At 42.3% G+C, this 14219-nt stretch overlaps 1 protein-coding gene across 1 annotated transcript in view; it reads right to left on the bottom strand.

Annotated features, from left to right (window-relative positions):
* Window positions 1-1714: 1714 nt before the first annotated feature.
* GCN1 (GCN1 activator of EIF2AK4) overlaps window positions 1715-14219 on the bottom strand; it is a 43419-nt gene continuing 30914 nt past the window's right edge. Inside the window, exons 43-58 of the mRNA XM_074159297.1 lie at window positions 13919-14036; window positions 13546-13761; window positions 13063-13227; window positions 12483-12644; window positions 11957-12049; window positions 11549-11692; window positions 10307-10576; window positions 9895-10008; window positions 9138-9368; window positions 8324-8517; window positions 7589-7703; window positions 6338-6434; window positions 5305-5453; window positions 4604-4708; window positions 2988-3206; window positions 1715-2427 (exon numbers count right to left, since the gene is read on the bottom strand). Of these exons, the coding sequence (XP_074015398.1) occupies window positions 2302-2427; window positions 2988-3206; window positions 4604-4708; window positions 5305-5453; window positions 6338-6434; window positions 7589-7703; window positions 8324-8517; window positions 9138-9368; window positions 9895-10008; window positions 10307-10576; window positions 11549-11692; window positions 11957-12049; window positions 12483-12644; window positions 13063-13227; window positions 13546-13761; window positions 13919-14036 (2518 nt within the window). The 3' untranslated portion in view covers window positions 1715-2301. The remainder of the gene's footprint in view (window positions 2428-2987; window positions 3207-4603; window positions 4709-5304; window positions 5454-6337; window positions 6435-7588; window positions 7704-8323; window positions 8518-9137; window positions 9369-9894; window positions 10009-10306; window positions 10577-11548; window positions 11693-11956; window positions 12050-12482; window positions 12645-13062; window positions 13228-13545; window positions 13762-13918; window positions 14037-14219) is intronic.

Below are 14219 nucleotides of genomic sequence, written 5' to 3'. Positions count from 1 at the left end.
TGGCAAGTATTTTGGAAGGCAAAAACAGAATTAAAAACCACCTTCTGAATGCAGATAAATATTAACAAATTAAGTAGAATTCAATTTCAATAAGACCAGCTGGAAAATACCGCAGTTTTGTAGAAATAGCCAATTGCATAAATAGAAGATTGGAAATAAATAACCAAAGAGCAATTTTGTAGTTCGGCTTCATAGCTGATCACAAACTAAACACATCACCAACACTTGCAAAAAAAGAACACCCAGATCTTGTGTTGGGGTAGAGAACAGTGTGTTATGTAGGGCTTGCAACGTAATATTCTCCCCAGAAGACATGGTCCAGCAGCGGACACCATAAGGCAAACATGAATCAGAATGGAACAAACACAGAGGGCAGCAGTACAAGCTTAGAAAACATGACAATCCGTAAGAAAAGACTTAGAGAATCTGAACTTGTTTCATCCAGGGGTGAGGACACTGAAGTGACGACGTGGTTGCTGCAGAAATGAACTATTTTCAATGTCTTCGGGACTAGGACAAGCAGCAATGGACTCAAGTAGCAGCAAGGGAGATTTTTTTTTTAGACACAAGGTAAGCTCTGACAGTCTGAAAAGTTTATATAATTAAATAGATGGCATAGAGAGGTTATAGAATCTCCACCATACAATGCTATAAACAACAATTATATGGAAATCGGTCAGGAGTGGTTCGGTTGGAGCTGAGTCTATCTTAGGTAAGGGGTAAAATTGCTGATTTTCCCCAAGTCCCTTCCAACAGTATTCCACTGACTCCTACCTCACGGGCTTGGGAGCTGACTTAACGTCAAGAACCCTTTGACAGGTCCTTGTACTTTTGACCAGAATGAAGCCCAGCATTCCCAAATAGCTACTCCAGATTGCATCTTGCTGTTTGAGGCGTTAGTGTGGTGAAGATAAAATGGTTCCTGCTTGCTGCTACTGCCATAGCAATCAGTGAATTGGTTCTAGCAGAACGTGTGTTCCCCTGTGATTACATTTCATGCTCTCAAATTTTATGATGTGTGGTATTGTGTTCTCCCCCCTTCATCATCATTACATGCAAGGAATATTCACACACACGCCCCCCCCCCCATTTGAAACAACAAATCTTAACACTCTCACTTCTCAGGTGCAACCAGCTTCATAAAATAGTTTCATAAAATAGATTAGGCTCACTTAACTATTACTCTGCCTAGACTGTAAAGCTCATTTTTCCTTCTAAAAATTTATATTCTGCAACAAGATTTTCCCTATTTCCATGAAGTGGCACAAAAGGTATTAGTAAATTAAAATAAATTAAAAAAAATAAATATATGTGGCCAGGTAAAATAAAATACTGCTTTCTTGGAGCAGTACAACTCATTGACACAAAAAAAAAAAACCCTAAATCTGTATGTTGGAAGTGCCAAGTATTTTGTGAAGCCTTTGAGGACATAGAAATAGAGGACTTTTCACAAGTTGAGTATCTAAAAAGCTGTCTGTAGTCAAAAATACTTTGGAAATTAATAGGAGTAATTACTTACAAATTTCATTAAATGTCACTTCTAGCTTTGTTTTGAACCCTAGCTTGCCTCAGTTTTGCAAAAGGTTTTTATAGATTACAGCACTACCCACACTACAAACTCTATGCCCTAGGAAAAACAGGTCCAAAAAGTAAATCACAGTATAGGTTTGTTGACAAATGAATTTGTAAAAAGAACAGTTTACACCAGAAGGATCAAAGTCAGAGCCTTTATTAAATGTTCCTTCTTTAAACAGACTGCATTTAATCCCCCTTTCGCATTTGTGATTTCTAAGGCTATTTTAAATACTTTGTTTTACAGGGATTTTCAGTCTTCAGAACCGTCACAAGCAGCAAGTTAGCAGTACACAAAAACAATACGCTTTAACTTTCACCGAGTTCTAGTCCTGCTCCACAGGGTCTGTGGAAAAGACCAACAATACTTCCAGCACTGCAGTTTTTGCACAGACCCTGGGAAGGAAATAGGTGTCACCAGAGTTTGAGCCTGATGTGCTCTAGCCACATCTCACAACTGGCCACAATTTACCAGTATTGATTAGTATATCTGTTTCTTGCGCGTTATCTATTTCAAAAAGGGGACCAAATTTTCAATTTTCAACTAATGTGGGTCTAATTAAGGCTATTCTGGTATATTTGATACTAAAATACTCTCTGGGAGTCCTTTTCATGAAATCCCGTCAGAATTAACATTTTCAAAAATGAAAACATTTAAAATAGGTGTTGGAGTTGAAATGCTGATGCAGCGGTTGGTTCAGTGTTTTCTTGTCTTCTGGAGCTTTACTATCACGTCAGTATAGTGTCATCTATTTGTTCTTCAGAGTCAGCCTGGCCAGCCAGCTTCTTCAGGGATCTCCTGCAGCTTTCGTTGAGAAGCTCCAAGCTGGCAGCGTCTAGAATCTTGGAAACAGACTGTGGAAGGAAGACACCACCAATTACCAACTCTTTATGACGTACCATTCAAAATAAGAATAAATGTAAGTGCCTTACAAGCTGTATTTATCTAAAATCTTTCAAACGTACCAAAATCCTTCATCTGGTTTTATGGTTCCAGACACGGGAACTACTCGAGAGCAGTTAAGACTTAGAAAAGAGCTCTGGGAATGGATGGATGAAGTAGCCCATCCTAAAATACTCTCTCCAGCACCACTAGTGTTGCAGTGGGATTATACAAGTGACAAAAGCAATAAACTACCAGTCCTATGTAAGGTACCTGCAGCGTAGTAAGGGCTTACGGCATTTTGAAAACAAGGCTACGATGTTGAACACCTGGATTTTATTACTACAGCACCGTAAGGTTGTGCAGTACCAGATAACCTGTGTATTTTTTCAAGGCTTAGCATGAGAATTCCGATGACAAATAGGAATGTCCCACTCCAGCTGTTTTGTAAGAGATTTCCAGCACGACACCGAACCACATGCAGAGCAACGTGACACAACCTTTTAGCAATGACTATTCTTCTGTCTCATACCTCAAGCACTTCTTCACCCGCTCTCATCTTCAGAAGATTGACAATAGCTTGGTCGCTGTAGGCTCTTACACTGGTGTTTTTGTCCTTTGTGTTGTCCAGAAGTGCTTTGAGAATGGGTTTAATTGTCTGAGGATCCAGTGAGGGAAGATGGTTTTTATTTGCCCACCAGATCATCTTTTCTGCAACTAACTTTATGTCACTGGATGAGTTCTGCAGACACTGAAGGAGACAAGGATGGACTTAAATTCAGATATACCAAGGACATATTTAAAGCACTAATTTATCTTATTTTTTTAATTGAAGTATTTTAAACTAACAAGAAAAGCAAGCAGTTTTCAACTTGCAGGCACACACAAGGTAACTCGTTATCAACAAGTTTGACTAAGCTGTGCAACAGTAAGAGAAGATCAAAGCCACCTTTTCAAAAGAAAACTTCTAAAAACGTGGCTGATGACAGGGTCACGCGCTTCTCTCGGCTGTCTCAGGAAATGACAATGACCACTAAGTACAGCAAAAGCTGATGGCGCCAGCGCCTCTGTAAAATACACTCAATCCAGGCAAGTCAGTCTCTGGTTGGAGTGTAAGGTGCATTTCAACAGTGGATTTCATTTCAAAATTAAAAATAAAAATTGAGCTTTGTATCTCTTATTTAATCTCAACCCATTTCAAACATGAAAGCTGACAGCTGAATGTCAACTGCATTATTAATACTGTGATAAGGAGTCTGTGATACTTTTATATTTTAATACAATAGCACGATACAAATTCATATTTCAACGTAGGGTTTGAAACAAAACATCTGCTTTGAAGAATGATGCCCTGTATCACATCAACATGCATGTTTGGTAGTTTTTCAAGTAAATCGAAAAGAAATGTAAAACCTGAAAATGTAACCCGTTTTTATTTCCAATTAAGTTGACAGACAAAATAAAAACCAGCTCTCCTGCTCCAGCACTACCCCTCGCTCTGTCTGCCCCTCTCTTTTCTAAGACATGAAAAATATCCTGAGGTTCTAATGTTCAAAATTCAGATCTGTCTGCCATGAGGGATATTTTTATGGGGAGGGGAAAAAAAAAAAAAAACACACCAAAAAAAAAGGACCAACCAAGAAAAAAGGGAATTTTGAGGTAAAATATTTAAATAGATATGAATTGAAAAAAGCATTAACTTCAGTACTCTTTTTATCTCAGTCTTTAGGAGCTACTCCCTTCCACAATAGTGGAAGTTTAAAAGTACTGCAGCAAACCCAGGTGAGGCAAGAGTTGGTGTTTCACATATTTCTAACGAGGGCCCTTTAACCTTCAGCAACCTTAAAAAACCTGACAACCCCCCCTACTTTTCTTTGCCAGCTCTTTGTTACTGCAAAGGAAAAAACTGAATTCATAAGAATCAAGTTTATGGTGAAGTTTACTACAGAAAGATCAAAAGTCAAGTTTCTGTATTACAGCGGGGATAGCGCTATTGTATTTACAAGTGATTCTGTCTGTACTTTGCCACAAAAAGACTTATGTAGGTATCCGAGCATTAGGGGATTTAGAGCTTCCCAAGGTAAGGCAGCCAAGCTTGATTCAGATCACCTGAGAAAAATGCCAGGTAGATAAAATAAAAAGCCTTACCTTAATAAAGAGATTGGAAAGTTTTGGAGGCAGGTTCCCTCCTCCTTCCATGTGGTACTTCATAAGAAAGCCCATCCCTCTGATGCCACTAACTGCAATGGGAATCTTCAAAAGAAAGACAAAAATTGGTATTATTACAGCAGAGTTCAACAGCCTTTATTTATAACCAGGCTCGCGGTCTGGTGAGCTTTTGGGGAAGGCTAAACCAATCTTTCTTTGAAAGTGTAGCACGCAAAGCAGGAAAACACTGGCTTAATGTTATTGGGTAATACAATGAAAAAATCATAATGTGACTATAAGCCACATGGAATATTGGTGGCAGGTCCTACAGAGCCCCCGGGTTCCCCATACCAAATCACTCAATTCAACTCCAGATTTAAAAATCTTCCTCCTAAAATGAAATACTCGCAGTTCTTTTAAACCCAGCCCGTGAATGAGAACTTTAATAGGGAAACAGAAGCTTAATTTACTCCCAATTAAAGCTATTCTTCAGGTGAAGATTATTTAATCCTTGTCTCCACAGAGATCAGAAAAGATTTAGTTCCATAATTTCACCGTAAAGCTGTATCCAGCCAAGGGAGAATCTTCAGATTGGACTTGGGGATTTTTGTTGTTTGGTAACACAGAACCTTGCACACCTTTTAAAACTACTCCCAACAAGCGCTTGCAGGAGAATTCACCCGCTCTCACGTGGCACTTACCCTGTCGGCGGTGGCGTTGCTGAGGATCATCTCCTGAACGCTGCCGTAGTACTTGGGGGAGCAGAGCCTGCTGGGAGCAACGTTGACAGCCACCGAGAGCGCCAAGCTTCGCCCGTGTCTCACCATCCAGTCAATGCCAGAGACGTCTGCTGCAAATGAAAGACCAGAACAATAGCGAGGCTGCTGCCGCCCATTCCTCTTCAGCTGAGAGAGCTTTTGTTAGTCTGTCAATTCGCTTTCATATAATGAAATAATAAGCAGCATCTAAAGCAGCGCTTTGCTTCCTCCGCTCCTCCCAAAGAGCCGTACAAATAGTGCTAAACCAACACCTCTACTGGACAGGACACCTGGGCAGATACGGAAACCACACACAAACGAGTGACTCTGTATTGGTCAGGCCCACACCACTTAGTGCATAGAGGAGCTTGGCATTAGAATTACACAAGCTTTGACTTTCTAATTGTACAAGTTACGTGCAAATTGAAAGCAGCTAACAGATTTCCTTTTTAACGCCAGAGGAGACTAATCCCATAGCACTCTCAACCACTATGAGTTTCTGTAAAATTCATGGTTTTGTCTAACTTCGACACCGATCAGTTAATTCTCCAAAAGCATCTGCTGCCATCAGATGTGGTCTGCAATAAGCATAAGCCAATCTAAGATCACGGTGTCATCAAAAAAGGTGGAATAGCCCATCCCCCCTGGACATGCCATCGCCTCCACCCTCCCTGTGTCAGCACCAGCAATCACTCAGCCACGCTGGTGTTTGCATCAACTCATCTGAAAACAGATCCAGAAAAAAAGTATGGGTAACCCCAAGTTACAACCACCACCCTGTGCTCAACTACGTACCAGGGTGTACAAATGAACAGCCATAAGCAAAGTACAGTAAAATCTAGAGTAGAGATTCAGGTTTTAGATAAAGAGGAGGAACCTAAATAATTAGTCACAAAGTTTTCCTGAACCAGCAGCTAAGGAGGCATCTTCCCTGCTTTCAGAGTCGGTGCCAGTCACCGTGAGCAGCTTCACCTACCCAGTAAGTGCTGGTGGAGAACGGTACCGAGCTCCTCTTCGGACAGAAATGCGCACAGTTCTCCTAAGCAGCCAGCTGAGGCCATGCGGGTGGCATCCTACCAAGGGAGGGAAGAAAACAGTAACACTCGGTCCACATCAGAGATAAGGAGCAAGAACAGCAAGTGCCAGAAGATGATACGAAATAAAAAGGGAAGGAGGAAATAAATATTAGTAGACACCTTTCACTACCTGGGGATTTCTGTCAGTTTGCAAAGTTTCTTGTACATCATGGAACTTAAAACCAATTCCACAGTGAAGAAAAGCCAGCAGAGAATTAGAGATTTTATGTAAATTCTCATTTGTTAAATATAAAAGTCATAAAGATGAAAGTGAATGTTTTAAAAGATATATGTTAGAAGTTTCGATTCACAGTCTAGAAAGTGTTATTTCTAGTCATCTCTAGACAAGTTTATCTCTGTGTGATAAGCTCATACTAATTTCAATTTAAATCTTCCAAGCTTTTGTTGTTTTGGCTTGCTTACGTGACCATCCCATCGCGACTCCTCTCCACCCCGAAACCCACTCACTATCCATTGGAAATTTTTCAATGTTTTCTATTTCTGGCATGCCAAGAGTTGCATGTCTGTGTTGCACAGATCTAAACATAAGGAAGACATTACTGGATGATTAATTTTAATCTCAACAGATGAGGCTGTTGCTATCTGCCATATACAGAATGCCCTATATCACACTTGGAGATTCCTGTTTGTTGGAGTAAAATTTGCCATTACCTGAAAAAATTCTGACACTAAATGACAGACCCCACCCAAGAGCCTACAAACACAGGTACGGGCACACAGCAGAGGTATTGCAGGTTTTCTCCAAGATAAAAAGCAAATGTGACTTCAGAGCTGCCTCAGACGTGTTGGTGAGGAGCTTCAGGTCAAACCCACGTACATGGTTGCTAAGGAAACATTAAACTCACAGATTTTCAGCGTTACCAGTGACTGGCCAGGGTTCTGCAACTCTTGCACCTGACTCTCAGCTAACACACTGCAAGGCTCCAGCGAGATCGATTTTACAGACCAAATGCAGTTTAGTGAGTAATATGAAGAAGCATGTGGTTAGGCATAAGTTTCTTTGCACTCTATCATTAGTAATTTCCCCTGGAAGTTATTTTAGAAAATAATTCTGTATGAAAATTCAGATTGTAAATTTAGGAATAGGCCTTTCTACGGCAGGGATCCTTTGCAGCTGGCTGAGGAAGTACCTCATCATGTCCCAGCATTCCTAGAAGCACCGTGCTGATGTTCTTCCTAATTGCAGCATCGACTTTCGCACCAGCTCCTCGTGTGACAAAGCGCAGAGCCTGCAGCATCGTGTCCCTAGAAGTCATCACAACATACAGTCAGACATTGCTTCCCCCCCACGCTAAAGGGGGAATTGAGCTCTGGGTACCCGTAACAGTTCCTTACACAGTTTAGGAGACTGTTACTCTCTCTGCACTGCTGGAAACTCCGGCTAGAGAATATTTCCATGCTTGTCTATTTGTGTCTGTCTTATAATGTAAATATTTTCTGACTATTCCAACATTAAAAAAAATTCTCAAATGAGGAAGTAAATTGCTTAGGAATCTGTGCATTTCATAGAGCAGAACAGCTGCATTACTTCAGGTCAGACTGACAATTGATACAGTCTTGGATGTGAAAATGGGGTGCAGTGTGGGGTGTGCAGGAGAGAGAACGGGACAGATCCCAAGCAATGCTTCCCCTGACACAGTCACAGCTTCTGACCCAGGGAGTCCCCACCATCCCCGTTCTTTGTTTTACAACCCTCAATTAACAGTCAACTGCTTTCACTACTGAGTAAATCTTACGTTCAGAATTTGGGGGGTGGGGAGGGAAGCAATTCTACACAAATAGCTGTAATAGTTGTGTTCATTCATCCTACCCCTTTCTTTCATCCTTAATAAGCAGGAAGGTCTGAGACACCAGCTATGGCTCACCTGATGGCAGAGTCATCACTGGTACGAATCCCATTCAGTAGCTCTGTAAAGAGAGGATCCACTTTTACATGGATGACGATGAGTTTTCCGAGAGCGTCGGCAGCTTTAAGGCGAACAGCGCGGTTTGAGTCTTGCAGGGCTTTGGTGAAGGTTGTTTGCAATTGGGGCAAAAATGGTTTCAGGGCAATTTCAACCTGTACCAGAGATGAAAGACGGGAAAGTGGCACAGTCAAGTCTGAAACAGTGGCTAGAAGTCAAAGCCTGAAAATACATGACCTCTTCTATACAGCAGTTAGTTATCACAAACAGCCCTTATTCAGATCTGAAATGGGAAAAACATGAAACAATACCACAAAACTTAAAACCTTTTCAAATCTAATCTTACTTTCTGCTCAATGAAATACAAGGGTAACACTGTTGAAAGATTTCACACGATCATGAACAGCCTTTTGTAAACAGAGCACTAAAAGAAAAACCTCAGTTCAAAGATATATAAGATGATCATCTGCGCACTTAACAACTCATAAAAATGGTGGATACAGGAGAGATTAATTACATGGTGGTTTTTAATCACTTGGAATTGGGATCAGCATTTAGCAGTATTTCTTAGAAACCCAGTGATTCAAGCCCTGGGGGCTTTTTTTCAGAGGCCAGAAGCTGCTGGAAGAATACAACCCAGTTACAGTGTCATTGCTAAATATCAAATCCACACCAGCAGACACCCAGCTGTGTTCACAGGAACAGCAACAGGTGTTTCTGAAGGTTACCATGGAAAACGTTCACAAACCACAGTCAATTTTTCTTTGAATCTTACCTTGGCTAAAAGAAGGCTTAATGTTTCAAGCAGAGCCACCTTGACGTTCCAGCTGAACCGATCTCCCAAGATCCGAATGAGGGGCCCGGTAATGCTCACCACGGATGGTTTCAAAGCTTCAGCGGAAGTCAGCTTAATAACTAGCCCTAAGGCCTTTGCTGCTTCCTCCTTCTGCTCTGGATTACCAGTTAAAACACCTTCCCGCAGCACCAGGAGTATGGAAGTCACTCCCTGTCATGAAAAATGGGTAAGAAAGCTTAGAAGCTAAGATGCAGAAAATTTGTTATCTTATTTTTGCTCCTTTTATCCACCAGATGCACAAACTTGGGAGAGTTTCTCTCAATTTCCTGTTGACCTTCAGCTGCCTGCTTCCACATTTACAGAGCTACTTTTATTTGGTTTGATTTCATGCATCTACGCCTCACTAAGCCAGTTGCTATGAGAAAAGTGGTGGCGGTTCAGGGAATTTTTAAACCCGAGAAATTTGGCACAGGAGTCCAGCTCTCCTCCCCCACAAAAAGCAGGCAGCGACCATGACTTACATCCATAACGGAATTGTCAAGGCTCTAGTTACAAGAGGACTCTTCTGCAGGGTAACTCAAGAGCAGCAGTAACCTACAGAAAAAGTCTCTCCCCCATACGGGTTTGGAATGACCCAATTGTCACCGCTTCTAACAGCTGTAAGTCACATCAATCAGTTCCCCCAAAAGCGGGGTATCAGGGCTGTGACGAATCCACGCTCATTCTGCTCCTTTACCTTCTTAGGGATACAGAATCCCGGCACGTGCTCGCCTTTGGCCTCGTTCCCTACAATCCGGATATCCTTGTGCAGGTCCTCAATGAGAGCAAGCTGGTTCCCAGCGTCTAATTTCTGCAGAAGAGGTGTAAGACAAAGATGAGGCAACGTGGCAACCAGCCATTCCTTGTTAATTCTTCTCAGGTGTGGCAAGAGAAGACACCCATTTCCTGCCTCCTCCAAAGACCCAGGAACTGCCTCACAATGCTTAGGTCAAGCTCATCTTGCAACTCTCAAATCTTCGCAGTATTTACAAATGTAAATATAGTTTATAATCAAAACAGAAGGCTCAATTTAGGTGGTATTTTACCAGCTATCCCCATTTTCTCCTTGCCAGCCATTACCACTATGACCTGTTTCAGCTGCCTCTCACCTTGGTGATGGCATTAAGCGCGTCCCAGCTTTCATTCAAAACTACAGGGTTGGTGTCGTTAAACAGACGTATCAAGCCTGAAACCAAGCTCTTGAGATGCCCAGTATAGTCCGCTTTTGTCTTGGAGCAGTAGATATTCAGCATGACAGCTGCTGCCTGTCTCATTCCCAGCTCAGGGCTGCGGGTGGCTTCTAGTAAATCTTCCGTTATAATTCTTTGTCCGGCATCATCTTCCACAGACAGGATCACAGACTGGCAGTTTGCCATCTCCTAAAGAGTCCAAATTAATTTTACGGTAACTCTCAAACAGAACAAAGCCAGATTTAGCCCCAGGTTTCCCCACGTTATCCACAGCGTTATGGCTTAGAGAAATACCGCAACATATCCCACTCGCTAATTGTTTCTCATTAAATAGCTGGTCCCATCACCATTAAAGGCTCGATTCAGTCCTGGAGCAGACAGGTATGTAACCAACTCTCAGAATGTAACAAGTGACCAGACTGCTGAACCCCTCGCTGCACAGGTTGTTCTGCAGCTGCAGAAGGGCTAATTTACAAAAATGAGAGCAGCTCAGTCTCCCCGACCTTACTCACCCCTCGGAGACTGGGGGTCTTGTCAGATAACATTTTTTTAATTTAGGTAGTTTAATGCTCTGCGTCATAATACTAATTACAAACACATCTGTGGGTACATCAGAGCTCTCCAGGCAGAGTTGGGGCTAGAAGCTGAGCTAATGGGCATCTACAGCAGACAGACAACAGGGCTCTGTCACCAACATTCCTAGTTCACCAGCTCATGTACACGTCTATCCGCAATCACAACTCCGGGACATTCTCTGGAGTCCAAATACCAGATGTTTTGCAAGCAGTACAGAAGGAGCGCTGCATGCAAAACAGGAGATTTCCTCCCTGCAGCCCTTTCATCTCTCAGTCTTCTCTACCAAGAATAAATACAAAGTTAACTAGACACGCTGGCAATTCTCCAAGGATAAGTAAACTGCGAATTGTGTCGTGTTGCAGGCCAAAGAGACTTTTACATGGATACAAATAGATTTGGAAAGCATACGTTTTTCGACTCACAATATGCCACCAGGCATAAAGACTCATCCTGAGGAAGCTAATGGACTGAATTGAAACATGCAATCTGTGAATCTAGAGAATGCAGACTCTGTGCTAGGAAGCAAACTCGAAGCACTATCTTCAGGCAACCTGTCATAACAAAGAGCTGAGCCGAGCTACTTGCCAATTGCTCTTCGCTGGTTCCCAGCTTCTCCTTCAGCGCAGACATCATCGCAGGCAGGATGACACTCAAGTGCCGTGTCAGAGCGTCCCCTGCCACCGCCGAGAGGAAAGCCAGCACCCGGGTGTTCACAGGGGGAGTAGTCAGCTAAAAAAAGGAAATAAAAAAAAAAAAGGCATCACAAAAATGAGACAAGCAGAAAGTTTTTTTCAGAAGGAATCCCGCTTCACCAACAACATGAAAAAATTCTAAGTATAAATGCATCACAACCCAAATGACAATGTTTCGAGCATAAATTCAGGAGAAAATTTCAAACTGTGCTCTTCCTTTTGGCATATCGATCCAATAAACCTGGCAGCAAGTGGAGGAAAAAGCACAGCTCTGAAGTTTAAAATTTGTTTACAGTTGTACCTTTGGCACCAAATAAGGCAGCACCACACGGCTCTTGACAGCCATAACTTGTTTAAGACCATCCACAGCGAAGTCAGATGTCTCTTCATTATCCTACAGGGAAAGAGAAAGTTAGAAACCTGAGAGATGATTCGTGACACACCAAGCTAAACCCTATTTCAAGTGACAATTTACCACGTGATCACAGAACCAACACCCAAGTCCTTCTATCCAAAAACGCTCTCATACTATATAGCAAAAACCCAAACCAAGCTCTTTTGCCACATCAGAAAGATGTTCCGTATCAGGCACAGTGGCCAAGCAGGTGACGATGGCAGGGCCAGATGCAGCAATCCTTAGGCCTGTGCTTTAGTCCCAAGACCTTCCCTACCAGTGACTGGGATGACTCCATGGAGGATAGAAAACAGAGCTGCCATTCCCTAGAAGGTCTGCCACCGCAATCCTGCTTCTCCTTTAAGCTCATTATTCAAAACCTGTCCCACAACATCCTTAATCACGTTGTTGACTAACGCTGAGCAATCCTTACCAGCTGCTTCAGCAAAAATGGCAGGATATCTTCAAGAGCTTGATGTCCAATTGTTGAGTGCAACTGCTCAAAGGTTTTAGCTGCAGCCTCTCGGACTTCTTCCAGAGGGTCACACAGCGCTTTTCTCACTGTAGGAACCAGGGACTCGGAGAAAAGCAGAACCTAAAGATGTAGAGATGAAATTACAGAGTATCTGAAGCACAACAGTCACATGCATCTCAGTAAAGTAGCTGAGAACGCAGACTATGCACAACTGAAACTAAATTGCTGTTTGCTTGAAATATGTTGGAAGAAAACAAGGATTAATCAACAAAGATACCTGAAGTGCTCTAAGGCTACCTAGTGGATGATTTCTATTATTATATCTCATAAAAGTCAGAACTGTGTGATGTTTTAAATTTACCGACACATACAAACGCATACATTTGCCTGAAGAGCAGCTCATGTTACTTGTAAGCCCTGAATTCAGTCCATAAAGCAAGCCCAGCACCAGCTGCATTATTCTGTCTCCACTGCAATACCCACATCATAACATCAATATCCAGGGAACCGGAGATTTCACCTTCCCCACATAACTCACCGCATCCCGGCTGGTAGATTTCATTATCTCGCTCAGCCCAATGCAGACTCCTTGCCTTTCGTCACTCTTGTCCGACCTCAGTCCATCTTCCAGAATAGGAATGATTTCAGGAAGGATCTTCTCTCCTAACTTTCGCACAAGGTCTCCTAATGTCCGTGCTGCAACCTGTCGCCAAAATTTTATTCATTAACTATTTTCCTGTTTTATAAAACTTAAGAAGCTGAGTTGTGAGTAAATATTAACTTTTGACCATAAACCACTGTTCACAGAGTAGTAAGAATGGAAACACTACTATTATGTGACCATAGAAAAATAGTTTTACTGTCATCAACAGTTGCCTTCAGCAAGGAGAGAACCCAGACATACTCATGCTCAGAACAGTTAAATTAATGAGTGGTTTATAGAAACAAATTATCCCGTGTTCTTCAGGAATTATTTATGTGGTCACCTGCAGTAAGAGGAAGGCATTACTCAGTCTCTCACCGTTCGCTTGTCTGCACAAGTACTGGCCAAGAACTTCAGCAGAAGCCCAAAGAGGGTTGGCAAAATTTCACGCAGTGTGCGAGGAGTGTTTGAGACCACAATCTTCCAGACGTGTAAGGAGGCCTGACGCACCACCAGCTGCGTGTCAGAGCGGCCCATGTACAGCCCTGCCAGCACCCTGTTCCTCCTCTCCACACCCAGAGCATTGATAATAGCCTGAAAAGAAACATCACAAAACTGTGTTACCCACTCCTGAAACTTATAAAAAGAATAAAATACTTGTGTTTTTCTAGCAGGCTTTTCATGCTGATTTCAAAAGAAAAAGAAGAATAGTTTAAAAAAAAAAAGGAACAACAGACAAGAACAGCTTTACCTTGTTTGACTGGGCTGTTCCAAAGTTGTCATCCTCTGAGGCTGTTTCTGTGGTCATTTTTCCAGTGACTCCTGAGATATGGAAGAGAAGATCTCCCAGGAGCTGAACCGAGCTAAACCTGGCAACAGGAGCAAGTCAAGTGTTAAAAACAGGGTATTCGGGTGGTTCCTGTCCAAATATGACAATACGTCAAATACAGACGTGAGCAAAATGAGCGGCGAAGAGCTAGGTCAGCACGGAAACGCCGCACGAGCTGATATGGAAGATGGGTCTGTCTACGTGGCTGAGAAGCAGCTTGGTA

Source organism: Numenius arquata, chromosome 16 (genome assembly GCF_964106895.1).
Source record: "Numenius arquata chromosome 16, bNumArq3.hap1.1, whole genome shotgun sequence".
Taxonomy (NCBI): domain Eukaryota; kingdom Metazoa; phylum Chordata; class Aves; order Charadriiformes; family Scolopacidae; genus Numenius; species Numenius arquata.
The sequence above is the reverse complement of the archived record's forward strand: the minus strand, read 5'-3'. Positions and strand labels throughout refer to the sequence as shown.